The sequence below is a fragment of the Gobius niger genome (assembly GCF_951799975.1).
Source record: "Gobius niger genome assembly, chromosome: 10".
In the NCBI taxonomy this organism is placed as follows: domain Eukaryota; kingdom Metazoa; phylum Chordata; class Actinopteri; order Gobiiformes; family Gobiidae; genus Gobius; species Gobius niger.
Genome location: NC_136861.1, coordinates 35,195,098 through 35,221,731, shown reverse-complemented (window position 1 = coordinate 35,221,731; position 26,634 = coordinate 35,195,098). Strand labels below are relative to the sequence as shown.

At 40.9% G+C, this 26,634-nt stretch overlaps 1 protein-coding gene and 1 long non-coding RNA gene across 2 annotated transcripts in view; both read left to right on the top strand.

Moving 5' to 3' along the window:
* Positions 1-26,634, top strand: part of LOC306969683 — a 437,728-nt gene that overhangs the window by 79,552 nt on the left and 331,542 nt on the right. The window lies entirely within an intron of this gene.
* On the top strand, positions 6,150-15,254 carry hoxb13a (homeobox B13a; the record flags this gene model as incomplete). The annotated part of the gene is made up of 2 exons (XM_079564071.1): positions 6,150-6,828; positions 15,004-15,254. The coding sequence occupies 2 exons, from the start codon at positions 6,150-6,152 to the stop codon at positions 15,252-15,254; spliced, it is 930 nt and encodes a 309-aa protein (XP_079420197.1).

The window sequence follows — 26,634 nt, the reverse complement described above, 5'->3', positions numbered from 1 at the left end:
CAATCCGGAAATAAGTAACTATTTTCTGGAAATGACTATGTTTTCCTCTGATTTGAGTAGGTTCAGTAGAAAACACCGCCAGTGGAAGAAGTGATTGCTCTTAAATTACAAAAAAAATGTCTAAAATCACTGAAAATGAAACAGTAAATGTCAGTTTATGCCCCTCAATGTAAGGAAAATATCCTTAGCAGTAACGATCCAAATGCGTAAAAAAAAAAAAACATGCGTAAAAAAATAAAATCTCGGTGACAAAATCCATATCCCAGCATTTCCATCCGACCATATCGCGACATCTGCACGTTCACATTCTGCATGACTTGACGTTCGATGACGCAAAAAGTGAATCATGGAGAAAACGCGACGCTTTTGAAGCGATTACGCAGCAAAAACGGGTTCCTTCCATTTCACGTCAGGCTGAGCGGAAGGTGCGGGGTCTAAACAACCGTCGGCCTGTTTTACACTACAGGCCTGACACAGACAGGATTTGTTTTTTCCAGTTCGGGAGGGAAGATCTCGCGTTTCCCCCGCATCAAAACCTACAATAAATGCGGACCTGGACAGAAAGCGTGGCCCGCTTTGGTTTTAAAGCCTGATGACCGGGCCATTTGGATCCAGATTCGTTGATTTCTAGGGCTGACCTATTTAGATGCTGTCCCACTTTTTCAATGTCCTGTACAGAGTTCGTTGGTGAGAATATTATGGTTTCAGAGAGACAGTCGAAATAAAAGGAAACATTGAATTGAATCTTTAATGTCATTGAAAAGCATTGGATTTGTCTCCAGTACAGGCGATAATTCTACATTTCTCCGACAAATAATGACATTCTTGATCTTTTATGCAACATTTTCACGGAAATATTTTTTTTATTTTTATTTCACAAAACCTTTTGCGCAATTGGTCACATTTGCTTCTCAACATCCACATTTGACTGTCTTCAATGTAATGTCTCCACATCTTTAGGAATTGGTTTTGTGGCATTTCAAAGTAGCATTAGATTTGACCCACATAAAGCCTGATCCACTCTTTGATCAAAGACGTCCTAACTTTCTGAATTGGACCGAGTGCTCACCTCCACGTGCGCGCTTTTCCACCTTTATTTAACCAGGAAAGTCCCACTGAGACCAGGGCAGTCCGGGCTCCAGAGGGAAAACGACTGTTGAAATTGTATTTACGGAATACTGAATACTGGCCTTCAAATGTATTTAGTAACGTATTCCGTTACTTTTAATCAGGGTATTGTATTATAAATACTTAGAATACTTTCACATTGATTCGCATAATATTAATGCATAAAAGGATGATTAAGAAGACGTTCAGGCTACACGTGTTTCACGCCTCTTCCCAACTTCTTCACCACTGATTTAGAATGCAAAAAATAAATGAATAAAAGGACTTTGCAAATGTCCACAGCCCAGAAAGACAGAACTGAACTATTCTCTGGCTGTTTTGGTGTTTTTTTTATGATTATGAAAGTGAAATGTAATGACTGAGTACTTTGATGTAGGCCATTGTAGCTGTATTCTAAAATGAAAGAGTAACTTTACCTGAATACAGTTAGTTTTCTAAATGCATGCATTCAGTGACTGCCCGACACTGCATATTGTACATGTTTTTAGTGGTTGGGTAAACCGGAGAACCCGGAGGAAACTCGGGGGAGAACAATCAAAAGGCCCCATCCAGATGGGAATCGAACCCGGGACCTTAACTGTGACGCACGCGCGCTAACCGCTGCTCCACTGTGCCGCCCCATTCTCTCTGTCCCTCCACCCTGTCACCCAACCTGTCCCACTGTCACGACTATCGGAGGTGGTCACTCTATTTATCCTCTATTCGTCCCTTATTTCCTCCATGGGGTTTCACACCTGTCACGCATAGTCCTGGTTTAGCCCGGTTTGCGCCAGGATTCAGGCTGGGTTTAGTCCTGCTTTTGACCTAATCAAACGCACATAATGAATGAACTGACCGAATAAACTACTACTACTACATATTGGCCTGTGGGAAAGTGCGGCTATGATTGTCCTTAATGTTTTCGCAGCTGTCGGTATGAGAGCCGAGCGCGTTGTGTCTTTACGCACGGAAACAGTCTGGGCAAAACTTACGCATTGGATCGAAAACAAAAAGGGGGGTTTACGGTACAATTCCTCACTCCATTTAATCATTATTTTACTGTTTGAATTGCACAGAGGATGGATATTGACCACACGAATGAATGGAATCGCCTTGAACCAGTTTTCCCCCGTGAGCAACTTTTACGCACCAGAACTGTAACAATACGCGACTTCACATTCAAACCAAATGAAGATAAAAAAGACTTGGGTTTCCATTTCATACTTTTGATTGAATTATTGCACTGATTCCATGTTCTTCCATAGATTTGGTCAGAATTATAGATACATTAGATTTTTTTCCACATTTTTCCCACTCCTACTTTAAAACAAACAAACAAAATCCTTGCATTGCATCAACAAAATGAACCAGAATTCATCACTCCAGCCGCATTACGCACGGAGATGTTCTGGCTCTTTCCCCAATATTGCGGTGCGTTCATGGCCTTCCCGGTTCCATCATTCCTCTCGGTGGCGTCTGCGCGTCTGCCCGTGTCCGCGTCGGCGCAGGTGGAGCCGGCGCGCCGCAGCGGCACGGTGGCCTTGAACTTGAGACTCTTCCTTTTTTTTTTTTTTTAAACACGAACTCTCCCCCTCTCCCGCTCCCCCCCTCCTCACGCGCGTTCTGTCCCGTGTTAAACTTGACCTTGACCCTCCCCGGAGGCCCAGTCTGACCCCCGGCCCCCCCACCTCTCGCGACCACACCGGGCGGATGTATCCTGGATGTAAAGGCTAAAAACGGGGCTGAAGTATGCGCCGGGCGAAGGACGGAGAGGGGAAAGGCGACTGGACTGGGAGTGTTTGGGTGTTTGAAATGAAGCGTAAAAATGTAACTGTACAGAGCCTGGTTAACATATTGGTTCTTTTATTCACATTATAAGAAAAGATCTCAAGACAAGAGATTAAGGTCAGTCCTTATTCCAGGTAAAACGAGATTCATTGTCCAAGCTTCAAGTGCAATGAGTATTTTTAGTATAAAAAGGCTTATTATTCCATTGGCGGATCATTTTGCTTTCCTACTCAAATATTCTTATAATCTGTGCACATAAAAGAATGAAAGATTATTTTTCAGAGGGAATTTTGTTTGTCATATATTGTCTTTGAATTTCTGAAAATAATAAAACATACATACATAATAAAAGATACATTTACAATTCATTCATCATGAACAATTCATTAGTTCAGTGTAACTAGCACTTAATAACTATGACTACAGTTAATGCCTAACTCATAATGAATAGTTCTTCTAATGGATTGTTCATGATTAATTAAGTGTTAACTCATCATTTATTAAGGCTAATGTGTTTTTTTTTAAATAAAATGACGCCTCGTCTTTTGGGGTTCGAAGGTCAACAATAGCTAGGATTTAGATGTATTGTATTGTTCAGTAAGAGTGGAAATTTTGACTCACGCAATATTTAAGCGCCGTCTGTTTCGTAATATTTTTGGAGAAGCTATTTCTTATCGATGAATATTTACTGGCTCCGTACAGAATCGTTTGAATGAAAACGATTTTGCTGCGATCTGTGCATGAAAACAATGTGTGAGATTTATACGAGGCTTATACGCAAAATACGTGAGTCTTTACAACTGACCAACATCACACACGTTTTTGAGTCTCGTCTCCACCTTTTCACACCATTATAACAAAGTGATTCCGCTCCTGTTTAAGTGCGCGGACAGAGGAGGTGGCGAACTTTATGCCAGTTTTTGTTTCAGGCAGATGGGCCCAAGCGCTACGGAAATATCAGCCATAAACCAAGTCGAAATATCGGCATGTTGCTATGGTTACGACCAGGTCATTTTTTGCTCAGTTTGAGACCAACCTCAGTGTTAATCTAGACTTGGGAAGATATTTCTTTGATGAGCTGGTGATTGATGTGAAAGGTTTAAAACCACTGGACTAGATCATGGGAAGAATGTTAAAATAAATAAATAACAAAAAATAATGCACCCAGTTTCTGATCATTTCCCAAAAGTCAAAAGTCAAAAAAATATTGTGCATAAATGAAACAATTCATGCACAATAAAATACAAGATAAATAGAAGACAATGCAGAGGTGAAATATATCCGGCAGAACCACAGCGTCATCTTTTTTTGCTTATTTTGGCCCCAAGACACAAAAATATGCAAGCAGATATTATGTCAATTACACAAGGTCTCCGGTTCGACTCCCAGGCCTCACCTTCTGTGGGGAGTTGAAACTCTCCACCATGTCTGAGCTACAGGTATATTTCCCTTATATCATTAAAAACATGTACAATAGGGTCAGGACGCACGCAGGACTCCGAAATCTCAGCGGGGACTGTCCAGGTGTTGAATGATGGGCAAAAGTGCACAAATATGACAGAAACAAAACATAATATGGATGATAATGTATCATGCAATGAAAAGCGAAATGATAATAAATCAGGAATACAATAGAAATAAAAAAAAATAAAAAAAATAAAAAAAATCATAGAAATGAAATAATATTAATTAAATCAATATGAAATTAAAATGCAAAAATCTAATAAAAAGAAAGATTAAAAAAAATGCAAATGTAACAAAAATCTAATAAAATGTGCCAGATTTAAGCCCTGATTTGAGTTGAGTGGCTCCTTCTTAACAGTTTTTCTTGTGTGTCCTTCGTGAGTGCGATTATGTTGCAACTTGAAAAAAAGTGTGAAAGTGTGAAAAAGAGTGTTTTCAGCCACGAAAAGTCATTGTATAAAAGATGCCAATTATTTGCACATTTCTAAAATCTTGAATTTCTAATATAAGCTCATACACACAATATTTGTCATAAATGTCTAAATACACACGTTGTGATCAGGACATATTCACGTCAGAGGATAATGCGTGGGTTTCGTGGATAATCCGCAGAAACGTTTCAGCTGCAACAATTTTTACGCGCGACTGTTTCAGAGTCTGTTCCGCGCTATATTTGTCCTTTTTGCTTTGGCGCAGACACATGTGAGGTTTGCGCATGTGAGGTTTGCGCATGTGAGCTTTGCGCAGGAGTTTGTTGATGTGGCTGACGCACTGTTGTTATGAATGACTTGCGGTTGTTCATTTAGTTCAGTCCAATGTTTCCAACGATAAAACACAAGTCATTTACGAGGGAAGCAGTTCTGTTTCTAACAGCCAAAGTAATGGGGCTTTAGTGCGTAAAAGTGCCATGTTTTGGGGAAATAAAAATACTTCCATTTTCCCTTCCAAATCTGGGAGGCTGGAGAAAACTGCAAAGACAACCCAGTCCCGATGAATGAGTCCTGGACGAATGAGAGCCTACACAGTTGTTTATGTGTGTGTATTTGTGTGTGTGTGTGCGTGTGTGCGTGTGTGTGTGCGTGTGTCAGAGCCCAGCCCTCTGCGGCAGAGCCTGCACCAGCGGCACGATGACCATAAACATATTCAAACTCCTAAGATGAGCGTCCAAAGGAAAAGTTATTTTACCAACAAACCTTTTACATCACGAGTAAAACGTCCCTCTCATGTTATGATTTTTAAAATATTTTACGACACGATAAAGAGTTTGATGTATTTGGCAGAGCTGATTATAGTCTTTAAACGTGTCTATAATTCAGAGAATTCCTCCACTCCGTCAGTAATGCTCGTTTATGGCGCCTTTAAATGTAACTAAGAGTAAATGTTCTGTGCTCCTGTTGCTGTTTGGAGATAGAGATCTTTACGCACTGCGTAATGAACACACTGTTCGTCTCCATGAGCCTCATTACGCACAGGACGCACGGAGCGGAGCTGTGCCGCACAGAGCGTTAATCAGGTTTTTGACTGACAGTCCTCAACTGGACTCTTCTTCTGCGGTTTTTTTCTCTTGTCTCGTCACGTGACTGGCCGATCTCATCCAATAGACAGGCGCGCCTCCTCCTCGTGCCCCGGGGTGCGTTGCGTCAAGGCTGCGGCTGAATGTAACGGCTCTGCGGCCGCGCACCGGGGTCTTTGCCTCGAGCGCCACGGCTGTGGTGGTCCGCGTGAAGCTGCGTGGTCTGTGGTGAGCGCGTGAAGCCCATGTAGCAAAGGCGCGTGAAGCGGACAGCCCTATGAGCGCCTCGCTCGTGCTCAGCCCTCGCTGGCACGCGGACACTGTGATGTTTGTATACGACAATAACCTGGACGAGCTGAACAAGAACATGGAGGGCTTCCCCTCGGCCGCGGCCACACAGTGCCGCAACATCATGGCGCACTCCGCCGCTCTCGGCGGCCACCCGTCCGGCCTGATGCACTCCTCTGCGGGATACCCGACCGTGGAAGTGTCGGCGTCTGGCTCCGGTGACAACAGCTTGGCCTCGGGGAAACAGTGTGCCGCCGGACCGTGCGCCTCCGCCGTGCCGCACCAGAGCCCCTCCGCCACCGCTCTGCCCTACAGCTACTTCAGCAACGGCTACTACCCGTGCCGCATGAGCCGCGGCGCGCTCAAGTCATGCACCCAGGCGGCGGGAGCGCTCAGCTCCCAGTACATGGACACCCCGGTCCCCTCTGAGGAGTACCCGAATCACCGCGCCAAGGAGCTGGCCTTTTACCACAGCTACCCCGGCCCGTACCAGTCCATGGCCAGTTATCTGGACGTGTCCGTGGTGCAGACGCTGGGCGCAGAGCCGCGACATGACACGCTGCTGCCTGTGGACACTTACCAGCCCTGGGCCCTGACCAACGGCTGGGGCGGACAGATGTACTGCAAGGAGCAGGGCCAGAGCCACTTGTGGAAGAGCGCGTTAGCAGGTAACACTGGGCTCTGAGTGTGTGTGTGTGAGTGTGTGTGTGTGCACGCGCGCGGAGGTTACACAGTTCTGACTCCTGCTTACAGAAGGATGTTTTGTATTTTAGCTGAAGGCACTAAAGCTGTTTATGCTAATTATGCAGACACAATAACTTAATAAAGGCTAAGCTTTATGTGTAAAAGTACAACAACTGAACTGACACTTTCTCGTGTCGGTCTAGCCCACCGCTGTGGACACTCTGCGGTCAGAGTGAGAGTGTGTGTGAGTGTGTGAATGTGTGCCGCGCGCATCTGTCGGAGGTCACCGCGCAAGGCTTTAATGAATTCATTAACAATCAGGTCACGTGGCTCCTTGTGAACAGCAACCTCTGTATTAATAAGATCAGGAAGACGCCTCCGACTCGAACACACTTACACTGAACTGAGGGCTTGCCTCTAAAAACATAGGCAGCCACACATTTGTACATGTTCTACTTTAAAGCATAAAATAAGCAAAGAATAACTTGCCCTGTTCAAAGTGTTCATAAGTCGATTTGAGGTCGAAAATGAACCTCAAAAACATCTCAACACAATTCCACCATTGTAGCACATTTGCGTTACTAAAGCATGTACTACGATATGCGCGTGTAAAAATGGCGGCAGACAAAACCCTTATATTTCATAACATTGCCTTTCCCGCTGGCCTCAGTATCACCCTCTGGTCAGGGCCGCAAGATATATCACCGAATTAACGTTACTGACGCAAAAGGAACAACAATTTACGGCGAAATCACGCGAGGTCTTGCATCTGACTGGGATTCGCCCATTTTTTTGCAAACACGGCCCGAACTAAAAACACACTGAAATGTAAGTTTAGTCACGATTTAGCTCGATTTGATCCTCATTTAATGTTGTTCTAAGTGCAGTTTGGGGAATTTAATTGAAATATACTTATAACATCGCCATGCACACTATAAGTAAGACACGTTTGGTGCAGCCATGACGTCAGAAGTAAAGGCAACAACATGTACACTGCCACACTAAAGATAAATGCGTAATAAACAGATTCTTGAAATACATATATTTTCCCGTGATCTGAGTATGACACAAATGATTAATTAATTAATAAGAATATAAATAAATGATTGATAATAGAAAATACAATTACTTGAATCATCAAATTTTACTTAAATGAACTAATTTCAGAGAACAAAACCGTATCCCGCCGGCAGATATTTTTACTTGACAAGTCAGAATTACTCAAAATGAACAAACATGAATTCCTGTCACTTTAACTTACAATTTAGAACTTATGCCCTTTTTTTTTTAGCTTGTCAATTTTTGCAGTGCAAGAATTGTAAATAATAATAAAAATGAATAAAAATAATTCAGTTTCATGTTGTAGCTTTTACCGTAGTACAACAAAAGAAAAGTAAATAGTAAAATAGTAGTAAAAAAAGTAAATACGCTGGACTCCACATTAAAGGTGCATTACGTGAAAATTCAATTGCTTGATTCATCGAATTTTACTTAAATGGTCAAATTTCAAATTTTCCGCTGGCAGATGTTTTTACTTGGCGAGTCAGAATTACTCAAAATCAATATAAATTTCCATCATTTTAACTTATAATTTATAACTTTTGCCTTTTTTTTATCTTGTCATTTTTTGCAGTGCAAGAATTGTAAATACTAATAAAAAATAAATAAATCAGTTTCATGTTCTCGCATTTACCGTAGGCCAAAAAAACAAACAAAAGAGCGGCTATACTATTTGAGTAAATCAACTTAAAAAATGTAAGTAAGCAGCGTACATCGACAAGAAATAGTTAGTCTGAGTTTACAGCGTGGTATTTGCGGATGCCTAACTTTTGAAGAGTAGTAGTAATGGTATAGTAGTCCTAGTATGGCATTGGGGACACTTAAGAAGGACAGAATATATAAAGTCAAATACAGAATGGTCCAAAAAAAGAGAGAGTAAACACACATTAAAGGCGCATTACGTGAAAATACAATTACTTGGTTTATCCAATTTTACTTATATGATCTAATTTCAGTAGAAAAAAAAAACTTATTCCGCTGGCAGATATTTTTACTTGGCGAGTCAGAATTACTCAAAATCAAACAAATAATATGAATTCCCGTCACGGTAACTTATAATTTATAACTTTTTTAGCTTATTTTTTTTTTTGCAGTGCAACAATTGTAAATAAAAATGAATGAAAATAAATCCGTTTCATGTTCTAGCATTTACCGAAGTACAAAAGACAAACAAAAGAGCTGCTATACTATTTGAGTAAATCAACCTAAAAAACGTAAGTAAGAAGCATCTACTTAAAAACAAACAAGCAAGAAATAGATAGTCTGAGTTTACAGCGTGGTATTTACGGATGCCTCACTTTTGAAGAGTAGTAGTAGTAGTAGTAGTAGTAGTATAGTAGTAGCATTGAGGACACTTAAGAAGGACAAAATATATAAAGTCAAATACAGAATGGTCCAAAAAAAGAAAGGGAAACGATCATCAAATAAAGCTGGGTATTTGGCCAAAACAACTCAGTAATTCAAGTAAACACACTGGGCTCCACATTAAAGGTGCATTACGTGAAAATACAATTACATGATTTATCAAATTTTACTTAAATGATCTAATTTCAGTGAAAAAAAAAAAAGTATTCCGCTGGCAGATATTTTTACTTGGCGAGTCAGAATTACTCAAAATCAAACAAATAATATGAATTCCCGTCACGGTAACTTATAATTTATAACTTTTTTAGCTTTTTTTTTTTTTTGCAGTGCAACAATTGTAAATAAAAATGAATGAAAATAAATCCGTTTCATGTTCTAGCATTTACCGAAGTACAAAAGACAAACAAAAGAGCTGCTATACTATTTGAGTAAATCAACCTAAAAAACGTAAGTAAGAAGCATCTACTTAAAAACAAACAAGCAAGAAATAGATAGTCTGAGTTTACAGCGTGGTATTTACGGATGCCTCACTTTTGAAGAGTAGTAGTAGTAGTAGTAGTAGTAGTAGTATAGTAGTAGCATTGAGGACACTTAAGAAGGACAGAATATATAAAGTCAAATACAGAATGGTCCAAAAAAAGAAAGGGAAACGATCATCAAATAAAGCTGGGTATTTGGCCAAAACAACTCAGTAATTCAAGTAAACACACTGGGCTCCACATTAAAGGTGCATTACGTGAAAATACAATTACATGATTTATCAAATTTTACTTAAATGATCTAATTTCAGTGAAAAAAAAAAAAGTATTCCGCTGGCAGATATTTTTACTTGGCGAGTCAGAATTACTCAAAATCAAACAAATAATATGAATTCCCATCACTGCAACTTATAATTTATACCTTTTTTAGCTTTTTATTTTTTGCAGTTCAAGAATTGCAAATAATAATAAAAATAAAAGAGAATAAATCAGTTTCATGTTCTAGTAGTACAAAAAAACAAACAAAAGTAAAAGGAGCTACTATACTATTTGAGTAAACTAGCTTAAAAATGTAAGTAAGCATTGTACATGGACTTAAACAGATAGTTTGAGTTTACAGGAGCGTGGTATTTGCGAATGCCTCACTTTCAGAGAGTAGTAGTAGTATAGTAGTACTAATATAGCATTGGCGACACTTAAGAAGGACATAATATATAAAGTCAAATACAGAATTGTCCAAAAAAATAAAGCCGGATATTTGTCCAAAACAACTATCATTTGATCCGAATGGGGAGAGTTTTTGAACTTTAAGGTCGAACACGTCGAAGGAAGCGGTCCCAAGCGGTCCCAAGCGCTTCAGCGACACACTTTTGGGTCCCGACCCGCCTCTTGAGAACCACTGGCCTGGCACATAAAACAATAACAACGCCTCCAAGAACAAAAATCAGTTTCCAAATAACGAGGCCAACTGACCGCAGACTATTTCCGTCCATTACTGTGTTTTGTTTATTGCCTATAATTAGGAGAAGCGACTGGTAATTCAATCGTTATTAGACCTATGCTAAAAATATCCTTGCCAAATGTATTTGACTCATTCCAGGTCACAGGTTCGTAGTTTGCGCGGGGAAATAAACACAAGATATAGGCTATTTTTTCCATCATATTAAACCAATATTTTCCAGCAAGAGGGTCAAGTGTGTTTACCTTTGAGTCGAAAAAGAGTTGAGGTCGTTCAAAGTCGGCAGATCCTTCCAATCGGTTCCGAAGGGCTGCACTTCTTAGCAAAACAACCCGGTAACTCGGCAAACACGCTGGACTCCACATTAAAGGCGCATTACGTGACTTTTTATGCGGAACGGAATAGCGGCTGTGTGGGTGGCTAGCGTAGCGCCTTCGCGTTCCGTCGCGGTGGGCCCCGAGGTTGCTCCAGAATCAATGGCGTTTTAAGGGTTTCTTCCGGGTTTCCTTTGGCTGATCAAACCGTCTCCGTGGTTACGCCGACATTCCACCTAGAACTCTCACGAGGACTGATCCTGGAGCGTTACAGAAGCTGCTGTAATGGGAAGGAAAAATGAAAAACGGATCGATCACATTTTCCCTGTTGAAACTGCACTAATAAACCATGTTCTGGGGTTATTTCGATGTTTCCGTGGTGAGGAATTGCATTGGAGGTTGATTACGCGAAGGTAATGTTGTGGTAAATTAGCCTGTAGTTTGTAGCGTCTGAATTAGCCTTTTTTTTATTAAGTGCTCGTATTGTTACAGACTTAAATACTTTACGGATAATTGGACGCCGGCATCGCAAACATAAAACCGACAACGCAAGTCCGTCAGAAAAAACAATTGCACTTTTGGACACATTTTTTAATGCATTGGCTTTTATTTATTTGACTAATTCCATCATGTGATCCTCATTGGAGATATTAAACTGTGAATGAACAGATGGGACCGCGGAGAATCTATTTCTGGGGCCCTACACGCACCCACTTCCAAAAGATCCATTTACTGCAACATGGACCCAAAAAAATAAATCAAAATAAGCAAAAGTTTCCAGCAATTTTTTGTCTTCAAAAATGAGCCCCCTTTTTGTGCAGGACTATTTTGTATTTGCTCACTTATTTCTCATACTCATGGGCTGGGCACTGTTAAACAAGCATGAGGACTTCTGATATAGCGAGAATGAAAGTATGAATAAAAAAAAGGGATAAAACCTGGAAAAGTTTGAGGAAAAATTGGTTAAGAATGGGTAAAAAAAATGTTTAACCTCTTATCCCCCACCTAAACTGAGCACATTTCAGCCAAATCTAAAAGCTTCCTGACTGGACTTCACAGCTTATAGGCCAGTGTAAACCCCTCATTTGAAAGCTAAGACCTACAAAGCGTTTGTGTCACGGTTTTGCCACATTTATTTACACATTTTCCCGCTTTTTCATCTCTTTTTCGTCACTTTTTTAATTGTATTTTTGTTGCTTTTCCTTCATTTTTGACGCTTTTTGTTGCATGTTGCACTTTTTCACGTGTTTTTGTCGCTTTGTTGACGTGTTTTTGTTACATTTTCATTGCCCTTTTGTCTCCTGTTTTTGCGTTTCCTTTTACAGCCTGTTAGGCCCGTGCAATGCCTCATTTGAAAGCTAAGACCTTGTCGTTTCTGAAAGCATGTGTAAGATCTGTGTGGATGGCAGGTGAGTGGGTAAAGGAACTTTCCTGGTTGTTTCATCTCAAATAAATGACACAAATGCAAAAGAAATCGGTTCTAGACGACAAATATTTTATATTTTATAGTTGGGATGTGCAATTTGAAAAAGTTTAAATATATAGCAGTGTTAGGAAGCCCCATATTGTGTTTTTCATGTAAGGGGCATGGAGATGACGTCGCTGTGGTCGTCTTTTTCCTTTACATGAAGCAGCCGTTTGAATCCCAGCCAGAAGCTCCCGGGTTGGATTTGTTTTGGAGGAGTTCTGTGAGTAAGGTTACCGAAAACATGTACAATAGGGCTCCTCGGATAAAGAGAGAGATTCTAAAGCGATCAGCGGCGCTTTCCTGGACTGTAATGACCAAATTATTATTAAGGGGAGACACTCAAAACTCAATTTTTTTCAGTTTTCAGGTTTTGGGCCAAATTGGTCTCTGAACATATAAGCTTTCACCCGGAAACAGAAAATATGCCTAATCTTCACAATAACATGTTTAAATATTGCGCTGATTCAGTGTTCCCCCATAGACTTATATGGGACAATGCAATTTCAAGGGCCTTTTTCTCAAAACACATTTTTCTGTCATTGTGGCGACACTATGTCCACGTCAGTCGGACCTAAAGACTTCACATTTTCAAGCCTTGGACTGAACAATATTTGGAAGATTTTTTCTGAGGGATTTTTTATGATCTAATCCCTAAGCCCCATTTATTGAGTTTTGAATGTCAAAAAATAAGGCGAAAATAATTTTTTTTTTTTACAAAATTTTCCACTAAAAAACAGCTTATTTTAAAACTAAACAAGAAATCCTAAATCCCCTCTGAAAAAGTCTTGGCAACTCATTTATCAATAAAATGAAACCATTAATTTGAATGTAGCTCTATCCATTATTCAGATTTCGTCGCCGAAAAGATGGGAAATTTGGGGCATTTTTAGGCATAAAACACCTTGTTCTTATATGAAAAGATAAAATGACAGAAAACTTGCAATGTATTTTTTTTTCTTACATTTATGCCAGTGATCGACAGCAACAGTTTCAAATTGATATCTGTAAATATACATTTGAAAACAGAGCTGCAGACCCGGTATAGGCACCCGCGCTTGTAAATATCAACGTTTCCCGTGACCCACTTTTCAGTCCGCAGTTCCAGCACTGATCCCCACTGGAACAGCACTGGTCCGGGGAAAAGTCATTCACATTTGAGGGCTGTGGGAATCAGATTCAAATCTACAACACTCAATTTCATGTAGTTTTTTTTAATGGAACATATTTGAGTACAGTTAAGAGCTTGAAAGGATTATAAATGTCGCCCCGTGATTTTGAGGATTGTTATTTGCAGTGAGATAAATGACGGTATTAACTAATAAATAAATAAAAATATAAAAAAACATATACTTGCTATGTCCTGTCCTGTCATGGGTTTTATTTTCGGAGGCTAAATGCAAGGGGAATGGTCTGGAGGCCCCAAGCAGCATTTACACACTGCATATCATTTCACTCAGTTAATACAAGACAACACAAATATTTACTTCTGGTGTTTTTTTATTAGTTAAAAAAAAAAAATCTCTCTAAAGCCATGTCTTTCCCGGGAGGGGCCGTGGGCTGTCCTCTCCTCAGACCTTGCATCGAGCGGGATATCTCCAACTCGTCTCCATGGAGATGTCGCTGCTCTGCGTTCAGATACACAAACATAAGGTTCATGCTGCGTTTTTGGGAACTTGGGTCAAAAAGTCTGACGGCGGTAAACATCTGATCATGTATTTGTTTATCAAAGAGTTACATTAATAAACTGTTGTTGTTCTCGGAGAAATAGGCTATATTTGGTGAGAAAAATGCTAGCAGATGAACGCTGGAGAATTCAATCTTAAAGGCACACTACGCAACATTTTAGACTCTCCTGTTGCCGGTACAAATAAGAAGCTCGAGGTAGAAAATGCTACTTTCGCAGTGGGTATTCAAAGAACGTATTTGGACGAGCGCCTACCCTGTTTGAATCTCATATCTGGCTGCCTTTAGTCGACGTCTCCATGGAGATGGGCTGGAGACGTCCCCTCTCCCAGTAAAGTTACGGTTCAAGGTATTTTTCAACTGTAAAAATATCTGTTATACAATAAATGCTGGTATTTTGCTCTGTTCACTTGGCAAAGTGCGATGCGGGGTTTCTTTAATGGTTAGCGCCGTCAGTCCCCACATTTCTGACATAAAAAGCACGAACAAAAGGGAACAAAGCCGTCACATCGCAGGGAAAGCACCCGAGTCCATGAACGCAGCATCTACATAATTCCTTCTCCTATAATGCTTTAAATTTGTTTTATATCACAGCAGAAAAAAAAGCATTGTTTGACCATGCACGTCTGGTCGGCAGTCGCTTCCTTAGTATTATTTTTTCACACGTGTTTAAGTTTTCCTGATGCTTGAGTTGTTCTTGCGCCAAATTATGACCTGAAAAGTTCCGCAGGGTGTCTTTTTTCCCTTTTAAGTCTGCCACCTTGTACCTTCTCCTCACATGCATAGCCCATCCCACTGTGTCACCACTGTTTCTTCCCCTCCTTGTGCCGCAGACGTGGTGGCGCACCAGCACGACGGCTCGCCCTTCCGCCGCGGCCGAAAGAAGCGCATCCCGTACACCAAGGTGCAGCTGAAGGAGCTGGAGAGGGAGTACGGGGCCAACAAGTTCATCACGAAGGACAAGCGGAGGAAGATCTCCGCCGCCACCAACCTGTCCGAGCGCCAGATCACCATCTGGTTCCAGAACCGGCGCGTCAAGGAGAAGAAGTTCGTGGCCAAAGTGAAGACGAGCAGCGCGCCGTAGCGTTCAAAGAAAAGGACCGTTTTTATTTTGGGTGGCGTTTCAGAGATCAATCATAAACTGATGAAGAACATGAACTCATTCACACCGGGCGCAGAAAGGACAATGAGAAAACCGGGGGGTAAAGGAAAAAAGAGCCAAAGCGCGTCCCGGTGTGACCTGTACAGCACTTGTGCCCCGCCCCCCCCGTGTACGTCGGTGTCGTTGTCTGCCATGTTTGTCCGTCTGTTTGTCTGTGTCCGTAGCCATAGTAACCGTATATGCATAATGTTTATAACGCCTGTAAACGTGAGTATAGTGCATCACTTAATAAACGCTGTTTATCCATCCGCGCTGTCCGCCGGCCTCTCTCTCTCTCTCACTGTGCATGCGTAAACGGCGCGTAAATGGAGAGGGTTGGAAGTCAGCTACGCCGAGACACCCCTTTCTCCTCCTCTTGCTCTGGTTTCACTGGCACAGGCGAGTGAATAGTTGTGACACATTTACGCGCAGTGGACTTAAAAAAATATACTAACCCTTTTCGTTATTTCCTATTGTTTTGTAATATAAAAATGGAAGAAAACCCACAACCCGCTCTCTATAAAACAGAAATACAATTAGAACAATATCAACCCAACACATTTAGTCTGCGTTCAAGTCCCGAGGTCAATATTTGAAAGGGCAGATATTTTGGAACAAATGCGCAAAAAAGACGCGCTCTTACAAACTGAAGCGCACGTGTTTCTTGGATACATCTAATAATTCACATGACGCGAGTGGAGCACATTGGAACCATACATACGCTCATGGTGAGAAATCAACTGGTTTGCCATGGAGGTAAATGGACGCAATTGTTCAAACTTCACGCAATTTGAAGAAAGAGGAAATAGAATATATTATTTCCTTTACCATCCTGGCAGTATTTTCGATGGGCTGATGTAATAGAAAGACGGTTGTAGATAAAGGCTAGTACAAATCATCTTCAGTGTATGAGCGCGGACGCGTGCGTAAAAGTGGTGCCTCTGAGTCACATTTCTTGCTTTTAGAGGTCGAAAAAAGCGCGCGCGCACACACACAGGTGTATGTTAAGTGGAATAACGCACGTGTACATTTTTCATGCCAAAAAGTGGCGACATAAGCGCAGTATAATTCATTTACCACATGCACAATGCGTGCGTTAAAAGCCGTGAAACCTTCACCAACCTGCAGGCAGGAGTCTGCGGAGGAGGCTGTCGGACCGGAGAGGACACGGTCGATATACGGAAGAAACAAGTCCATGTGCCACCGTGAAACAAATAAAGTCAGATTAATGATTCATCGTTTCTCCAGATTTATTCGGGAAATGTAACTTCAAGGTCATTTTCACCTGAACACGACACTCTCCGCTCGTGGACCTGTCAATATTTAGATAAGCTTTATTCAGTCGGATCTTTCTGTTCTATTTCCTATAGTGAATTATTGATCTGTGAAATCAGTAAGGCATACACTAGTCTATGTAAATTCATTAATTTTCCATCCAGGTAACATAAATGCTTTAGAAGCAATATTTATTCGAGTTTGATTCGATCTTGTATCTAAGACGTTTCATCCAACTGTCATCAGGTCTTTGAGACTGAGCACTGGTCTTACATAAACAGCTGTAGGTGATGACCCATGAGGCCACACCTGGGTCAGTCTGTGTTGCCAGATAAGATGGTAAACCTCCCTTTATGGCAATCTCCTTTACTCTAAGGGGGAAACGTTGTCAAACCTCAGAGGTATTGTTTTAGTACCGCACCCTAAGTAGTAGACAAACCCCCCCCCCCCCCCCCCCCCCCCCCCGTTCAGAAAGGGGTTCTCCACTTTAACATGGCCTCCATTACGCCCCCTCAAACCACCTCTCCTCTCTGTCCAGTATATGGACATCCGGGTCTTTAAAGCTGTGCTGATGTTGCTGATGTACAAACACTGCAGAGTCCTGTACAGAGGAGCCGTGGCGTCGATGTTGATACATGCGCTTGTGTAGAGGCTGCTTGGTGTCCCCTGTGTACAAGTCTGTGGACTCCTCACTGCACTGGACTGCATACACAACATCACTGCAGAGGTGTTTTTGGAGTGTTGTCTTTAGGATGAACAAACCGCTGTCGGAGCGTGGACATCGGCTTAAAATACAAACATTATTATTCGGCATCTGTCAGTAATCAGCATGCACGGTTTCAAAGGGCTCTCTCTGGTTTGATGGACGGCAAATTAACTTTTCCCATTGTAGTTTTCATGTGTATTTGCTTAAAAAAGTAAATACAGGTAAAGGTGAGTTACATTTAGTCCTGGCTAAACCGGGCCTAAACTATAGAGCTAAACCATGGGGCTAAACCAGGACTAAACCAGGACTAAACCACGACTAAAGATGACAGCTGATGGGCGCTGCAGACGGGACAGTCTTGTTGAACACGTCCCGATCAAAGCACTAATAATACCACACACACACATACACCTCCTCCTTGAGCGTGGAGTGGCCCTTGACCTTGGCCCCGTCACGTGATCGGCCTTTACAAGCACAGCCCCGGCGCAGACACCCACGCACACACCCGCACACACACACAACCCAGCCCAGGGACCGCGCACTGGCACAGGAGCGACTGAGTGAGCGACGGCTGGGGAGGTGCGTGCGTGCGCGAGCGAGCGAGCGTCTGCAGCTCCGCTCTTTTACGAGCCTCAGCGGCGGGCTCGGCCATCAATCACGCCCGCATTCCCACCGCGGCGCACGGCACGTCGATATCAGCCCGTGCGGTTTCTCGTTATTTAAAACAGCGCCTGTCGGAATTGGATGATTGTCGCGGCGATGGAGAGTGGCTACGTGCGTATTTGATGCGCAAAAACGTGCTGGTGGAGTGGATTCTGAGGCGAGAATCTGAAGGGAAAAGTCAATTACCTCTAGTTTTAGTATTTTGGGACAGCTAGGTCTGTTCTCATATAAAATGTCAAGCCTTTCTTCATAAATGTATTTGGGAAATCAACTTCAAGGCCCGTTCTTCAAGATGTCCCCCCTCTCATTGAGCACGTATTTTTCTGAATATCAACCAAACCCCAGATTGCGCTTCATATATCAGCAATAATAAACCCATACATTCAAACTTGCCAATACAACAATTTTGGAAGTTGCTTTTACGCACAAAATGCCTTTTCAGTCTCTATCTGTTTCCGTGTATTCATTTATGTGTGGGCTAAAGCCAAAGCCTCTAATCAATTTCTCTGTATTAGTTTTTTTTTTTAATCTTATGTCTATGTGCCTGCAGTGTCTTGCCTCTTAGATGTCTAAATCTTGTATATCAACAGGCCTATTAAGAGTGAAATAGTAAGACAACAAGTGTGTTCTCAGAGCAGGGCTACTTTTTTCAACTTCTACCCCATTATTTGGAAATACGAAAAACATCTGCGCACGCTTTCCATTGTGTAAGCGACAAAAATGCTTATGTTGGCATTAGTTAAATAGGTTTCGAGGCAGTGTACATTATACAAAAAATAAATTGTTTTAATATTCTGTCTTGATCCTTTTGTAGAATTACGTAAACATATAAATGAGGCGTTTTACGCACAAGCCGTTGATGAATTAAGTATTTAATCCTTGCCTAATATAGGGCAAGTCAAATGAATGAATACAGCTTCTTGTATACATGTACTATTTTTTCCCCTCCTGGTGCTTCCTCTTGATTTGGAAAGGTCCACGTTGATCACTGGGCCGTCTGGACTCTTCCCGATCAATACGGTCCCGGCGCGCTCGTAAAGAACGCACACCCCAATTGTTACGACGCGCACAAAATCTCAATAAAGCTAAACACGGCACATATGTAAAAAAAAAAAAAAAAAGCAAAGTATAATAAACAAAAATAATCCCAGAGTGTGTTCTCGCTGTGCGTAAAAGCAGCCTCGTCTCCACGGGAAAGTGTGCGTAAAACCATATAGTTATGAATCCATATAGCGGCGTGTCGTGGAGGACTTTACTGTGCGCGTAAAGTGCGTATAAATCCACCATATATGAGCGAGGAGGCACGTGCGTAAAACATGTAAGGACATTTGGAATTATTTAAACAATATTTCGGGTAATATATTTCCGTAAGCGATACATCCACGATATAGTGTGTTTTTTATTCCTGTTACAATGGTTATATCGTCAGTCCTGCCTCATGAAAGCACATAAAATACATAAGAGGAGTTTGGAAAATGATACACTACTGGTTAGTAACATGTACACTCTTTGTTGTTATTTGACCACAATTCACAGATCTATACGAATATCAATGAAAAATTATATTAAACTATAATTGTTTTATATCTTCTTCTTCTTCTTCTTCTTCTTCTTCTTCTTCTTCTTCTTCTTCTTCTTCTTCTTCTTCTTCTTCTTCTTCTTCTTCTTCTTCTTCCCTGCACAGCCTACCAAGGACACAACAGCTCGAGAATTTTCCCAAATTTTCACTTTGGGAACCGTTGGGAACCACCGTCACATAACAAAGTACCCTCAATAAAGTTGGGACATTAAATGACAATAAATAAAAGTTGCTAACTATAGGAATATAATGCAAATAAGCATGATTTGTGATACAATAAGTATGCTTAATGTATTTTCCAAACAAACTTCTCAAACAGACTTCAAATGATTTCAGCTTTCTTATTGAAAAGAGTCTGTTTCGTCCTTTTGAGAGTGCCGCCTTCGCATGCACGATCAGCCCAGTTGATGATCCATGTGGACGGATATGCCCTTCATGCCTCAATTTGCGTTACCATAGTTACCACAATAGAATTCTCAGCTGCACAACTCAATTTTACATTATAGGCTGACTTGTTATTTGAACAGACTTGTTACTTTTTCTCCAGTGCATTTGAAATATAGATATACTAATATTTTTCTACTCCTTGACATTTCTATAAGGCAAGGTTGGCAACATATTTTGTCCAAAATAAACCTTATGTACATCTCCAGAACAGTAGATATAACAAGGTATAGCATGTTCCAGTTGTTGCTGTACAGAAAGTGAATATGATCACAACTTTCCTCACAGTCGTTCAAATGAACTCAGGTCAACTCTGTAAGTAAACAAATATATGTTTTTAAGGGGTTTGACTCCTGTAGTCCGTATACACGTAGCCCCTATTCTTCATCAAACTGATCCCAGCCCTGGTCAACCGGTCTAGACCCTACGACAGCTGAGGCCCCAGGATGGACATCGGCTGGGTTAGGATCAGGATGTGGGATTGGAGTTGTCAAAAGGTAAGCGAGGAACTAGCACAGTACTTGTCGAAGACTGGAAGGACTGCTGTGTCCCAGAACCTCGATGAGAGGGCAAGTCCTGCTGGACAGTGGCCATCAGGCCATCAGGCCGGTTTACAATATTATGGTGTAAGTAAAGGTTTTTCAGATTTTGCCAGATCGCATTTTGCCTTGTTCCTATTGACATTTTGAACAGTTGTACCAAAAATGTAGCGAATACTAAAGTCTCATTGGCTCAATTTTTGGTTCACACTTTTTCACAATTTAGATTATTGCTCTAGGCCTAAATCTACCAATGCGTAACTTTTGTAGGGAACAGTAACTTGAACGACACAAAGATAAGCAAGTCATTAATAAACTCTCCAAGTGTCCTGTACTTTATACTACATGTGTAAGAACATTAGAACATTTCAACACTATTTTCAATAACTTTGTTCCCTTTGATTCTTTATCTGTTTGTCAGTTGCTTTTAGTCTTCATTTCGTACAAATGGTTGAGAGCGTTTAATAAGGGCAATGCCTCTCTCTGTCGTTGATGACCTTCAAGGAATGAACTTTCTGAAGCTGATTCTCATCTGCGAGAACGGACCTCACATCATCAGGGTTTTCCTCCTGTCGTTCATTTGGCCCTCAGTGAGACCTTCACAGAAGTGGATTGAGCAGTGAGTGACGAGGCGAGAGACGGTCGTTGTTTTGCTCTTGCAAAAGAAAGACTTTACATCAAGTCTTTTGAGCTTCTTTATGTGGGTCTGGTTTTACCCACATAAAGAAGGGGGAGACGACACAGACGGGAACTCACTCAGTGTTATGAGAACGTTCATTCTTCTGTATTTAAGCACACACAGCATGATGTGCATTTATCGAGTCTTAAAATGTTGTTGTCCCTCAATGTGCTTCAATTGTCATTTTCTTTGTACAAAGGCTTCGAATACCAATTGGAACAAGTCAAAAATGTTATTTTATTTGAAATATCTTATAATGTGCACTCGCTTCACTTTCTAGATATAAATGTTATCAACTGTAAAGCGTTTGTCTGAAGAGTCAAATTTGCATACCCCAATTCAATTTATGCTTTCTTTTGCCCCCAAAGTATTAACCAGTTGAAATATACTTCAACCTTGTCAGTGGGATTTGAAAATCCTACAACAATGTGTGTGTCGCTGCCATTTTCCCATCGCCAACACGTTCAATGGCGATCGCACAAACGCCACTCTCCAGCCTTGGTCAAGCAGGAAGAAGCCATACGCGTTGACAGAACAGTTTTGGCGAACCTGTCTAATGAATCGTCACCGACCCCCACCCGCCTTTCCCTACCCTGGCTCGCTCGCTCGGCTCTGGACAGTCTGGTATGTGGAGCAAAGGGGAGCGGCTTTATGAGCTCCTGGGCTTCCGTCCGTATTGTAGTTTTACAGGAGGACAGAGACGGGGCCGTAAAGAGAGTCAACAGCAGCAGCCGTTTGTCAAGTTCAATGCTAATCTTTAACCCTTTCGCTCTCACACGCACACGCACCCGCACACACACACTCACACACACCGTCACGTGCACGGACGGACAGACAGGGAGCGAGCGGTTTTATGGTCTGGAGAAGGTAGGGGCCTTTTCAGACGAGAGAATGGACGTTGTGTATCGGGGGTGGCTCGTTTTAGATTGGCCAAGAGTGTTTTGTACAGGCTAATGCGTTTGACTCTGGGCTGGAATGACCTGAAGCGGCGGAATAGGCGACTCCAGGTCCAGATGGGGTCGCACAAGCACATGCCGTGGACGCGGCCTGGGAAGGGTTCAGCGTGTGTGGGAAAAAAAACGCCTCGGGAATTGAATGTTTCGCAGCTGTAACTCGCAAAGAGAATATTCATGTGACGTCTCAACATTCTAAATAAGCCATGTGCAGATGGGAACTTTGGGAACATCCACTAATGGTTACGTTCGAGGGGCACAAAAAAAAATAAAGTTTGACTCTTTCACCGACAACGCCAGTACTTTGACAAATGATGGATGTATTTTCTACCAAACATAGCGACACAGAGAGGAGTAAAGTGGTTCAACAGCCCAAATTTGCAGGGAATGCTAGCAACAATTTTAACAATAGCTTCATGCTACATGCTAACGGCTAGCTTGGAGTGCTGATTTATTGCTTCTAGCTTTGTCAAAACATTTATAAGGACCAGCTTTTGATTGTACTTCATTTCTCAACATTCTATAAAAGCTATACCTACAGATGGCATCTTTGGAAACGTCCACTCATGGTCACCTCGAGGGGGACAACAAAGAGGAAAAAGAACTCTTTCACCAACTACAATGCCAGTACTTTGACACATGATGGATGTATTTTCTACCAAATGTAGAAAAGAGACATAGAGAGGAGCAAAGTGGTTCAACAGCCCAAATTTGCACATAAAGACAGGGAATACTAACAATTGCTTCATGCTACATGCTAGCGGCTAGCTTGGAGTGCTGGTTTATTGCTTCTAGCTTTGTCAAAACATTCATGAAGACCATTTTTTGCTAAATGCTAAATTATGGATGTATGTTCTACCAAATGTCGATATAGAGACATAGAGAGGAGCAAAGTGATTCAGCTGTCAAAATGTGTACATATAACAGGGAATGCTAATCATAATATTAACGTTAGCTTCATGCTACATGCTAACGGCTAGCTTGGAGTGCTGGATTATTGCTTCTAGCTTTGTCAAAACATTTATGAAAACCAGCTTTTGACTTTACTTCATTTCTCAACATTCTAAAAGAACTACAGATCAGACGGTGTTTTTGGAAACGTCCACTAAAAGTCACATTCGAGGTGGGCAACAACGAGAAGAAAGAAAAATTGGTTCACCTATGACAACGCCACTACTTTGACAAATGATGGATGTATTTTCTAGCAAATATATATAGACATAGAAGATATAGAGACATAGAGAGGAGCAAAGTGGTTCGACAGCCCAAATATGTAAATAAACAAGGAATACTAACCATGATGCTAATGTTGGTGTCATGCTACATGCAAACAGCTAGCTTGGTGTGCTTGTTTTTTGCTTCTAGCTTTGTCAAAACATTTATAGTCCGCCAGAAAAGTGAAAAAACAATGATTCACATAACATTCTTAGACTACCACTGGTATGGTGCATTGTGGACAGGTAAAAGTTCCATAGCCAACCTACTGCCATTTTTATTGTCGAGTCCTTTTCTGGGATAAAGTCTGGGATAAAGTCTGGGATAAAGTTGAATTGAATTGAATTGAATAACGGGGTAGGAAACTGTCAGAAAGGGAGGACGGCCAGGACAGAGGGGTGAAATACAACGGTTTCCCGGACAAAACTGGAGACTTGACAGCTCTGGTGGTTCGAGACAGATTCGTTTTACATTTGGCGACAAAACACAGAACATTTATCCATAATACTATATGATCTGCTGTTACACATTTATAAAACAGCCCATGTCGTTAGATCAAGTAGAACATATTTCCAACATTACTGTCCATTTTCCTTTTTATGTGTTGTCTTTAAATGCTTGCTGGCCATTAATTTTATGTTTGTGGGAGCTGTAGTTTTGTAGGGGGGTTTCAAGGACAGAAAGGTTCCAAACCACAGTCCAGTACAGGAAAGGGAAAATGTGGGAAAACTTAAATAAAGGACCGCCCCAGTCCAAAGCTTAAAAGGGTTTTCGGGAATCCTGTTGAAATCAGAGGAGGGGGAAATTCAAACTTCACATCATTCATTGATAACTGAGTAAAGAATTAGACGAGTGGGGCATTAGCGACCGATGTGAAAAAAGTGGATGAATAAGATATATTAATTTATTTTATTTTATTTATTTAATGGAGATGCATCAGGATCAGGTGTGTGACGGCCACATGTGAAAAAAGGTATCAGATCCTATAATGGCTGACGTATAAGTGAACTTGTAACGATAAAAGTCCTGGGCATAAATGGCATCCCTGTGTGTCCCATTGGACCCAAATGAAGAGGACTGCCTAAAACTGCGGGAATTAAGTGACATGTAGTGTTTTTGTGTAGTGGCGTATAGTTTTTGTATAAGCAGAGGTGAGTAGAGTCATTTTTGCTTTACTATAAAATAGGTTTACTGAAGTAGAAGCAAAAAGGAGTGAAATATAGTTACTGATGTAAAAGTACAAAAAATACAAAGAAGCACTGATTAACTATTAAAACGTTGGAATCTCATTCATGTTGCAGTGTTGATCGGACATGCAAAACATAAAATAACATAAAAATAGCGATATTTACAAAGATGACAATTAAAGCTATACACAAAAGTAATAAGTCCTATATGAGATGCAAGAAAAGTTTAAAATGTCACTTGTAAATTTACTCAGGGAAGTGAAACTATGAAATATTTTACTCAATTAAAAGTGGTGTTATTCAATTCAATTAAACTTTATTACTGACTCGAGGTCCACACAACAACAATAATTTTAAAATGATTTAAAGCTACTCTTAGTACAGTACAGTCTATTTGCTCACAACATGATTAAAAGCTATATAAAAAAAGGTTGATTGATTGATTGAAAAAGAGGTTGATTTCAAAATGTCTCTTTTCATTCTATCAAATTGAAATCTTATCTTTGTAAAGTGCACTGCGCTCCTGTCACCTCCAAAGCCTCTCTCTCCTTGTAACCGTGTCCCGGGAGGATCATCTATCTCCTGGAATGTGGCTCCCTTTTTTTTTTTTTTTTTTTCTGTCTCAAGTTCAAGTTCCCACTGCTTTTAACGTGCCCCCCCTCTGCCCATCCCCCCTGACCCCCCACGCCCAGCCCCTGGTCTGCTGCTGAGCCCAGGCTCCGCACTCCCATCATGCAGGTTGGAGCTGGACACTTTTTTTTTGGGCAGTTTGAACTTGAGACAGACAGACAGCTCATAAAGAGTTATACAGGTCTGGCCCCTGTCTGGACTGGAAGGGTCGGAAAGGGGAGGGGGGGTCAGGTGGGTGGGTGGTGGGGTTAGGGGCCTCTGAGGTGGACGCACCGAAAAATAGAACAGTTTGAAATAGTATTCTCTAAACTTAAATGTCAGGTAATGTGATCAATAACATTCTTCATGTGGACTTTTCAGTGTGTGAAGATGTGACCAACCAAAATAATGAATCCAAAGTTTTCAGAAAGAGGTTTTTTTTTATCACTCTCATTAGATGGGCCTAAAATAAAATCATTTTCATTGACCACTATTGTCACTTGATCATTACTTTTCATCCAACTTATACTTTAACATTTGTGTATATGGTTTGTTTGGGTGCGTTTTTAATATGGAATCTGGAATCGCCCATATATGGTCATGTTTGAAAACAGTTCAGGGGGAAAACAATTTGGAGAAAAACCTAAACTTTCTCTAATTATTCAAAAACTACTTTAACAAATGCTGAATTATGAATATAGTTTTCTACTAAATAAACATACAAAGACATGGAGAGGAGCAAAGTGGTTTAACGGCCCATAAATACATAAATAACGGAGAATGCTAACATGATGCTACTTGTTAGCATCATGCTAATGTACACGCTGGCTAGTGCTAGCTACGAATGCCGTTTTTCGCTTCTACTGAACAATCCGCTGTGCATAAACATCCATGTGGACCTGATTTAGACTTTATTTGTATGTGTAAGTTAAGTTCTCACCAGAAAATGGCTAAAAACTGCGTTTCCCAGAAGATTTTATTTTCCCCCTTGGGAAGATATTTTTCAAATTGAAACAACATTTTTGGATTTGCTGCTATGATTTATAATGTGTTACTGTTATGTGTTACTATTTTGTTTGCTTCAATCTTATCATATGAATGTCAGCCAGATTTGAAATACATATTTACATATTTCATTTCTGATGTTTCTTCTGGGTAAGCTTAAGCATAATGAAAGGATCAAACATTTATTGTGTTCTTTCACCCAAGGTGAGACACGGCAGGTGATTTTTATTTATTTAAAGATATCAATTTCAAACTTCTGCTGTAGATTACTGCCATAAATATGAAGAAAAAATGTATTGCAAGTTTTCTGTCATTTTATGTTTTCATATAAAAATTAGGTGTTTTGTTCTAAAAATGCCCAAAATGTTGCACTTTTCCGGTGACGAAAACTGAATGGATTGAGCCAGATTCAAATTGATGGTTTTGTTGATATATTAGTTACAAAGACTTTTCCAGAGGGTATTTTGGA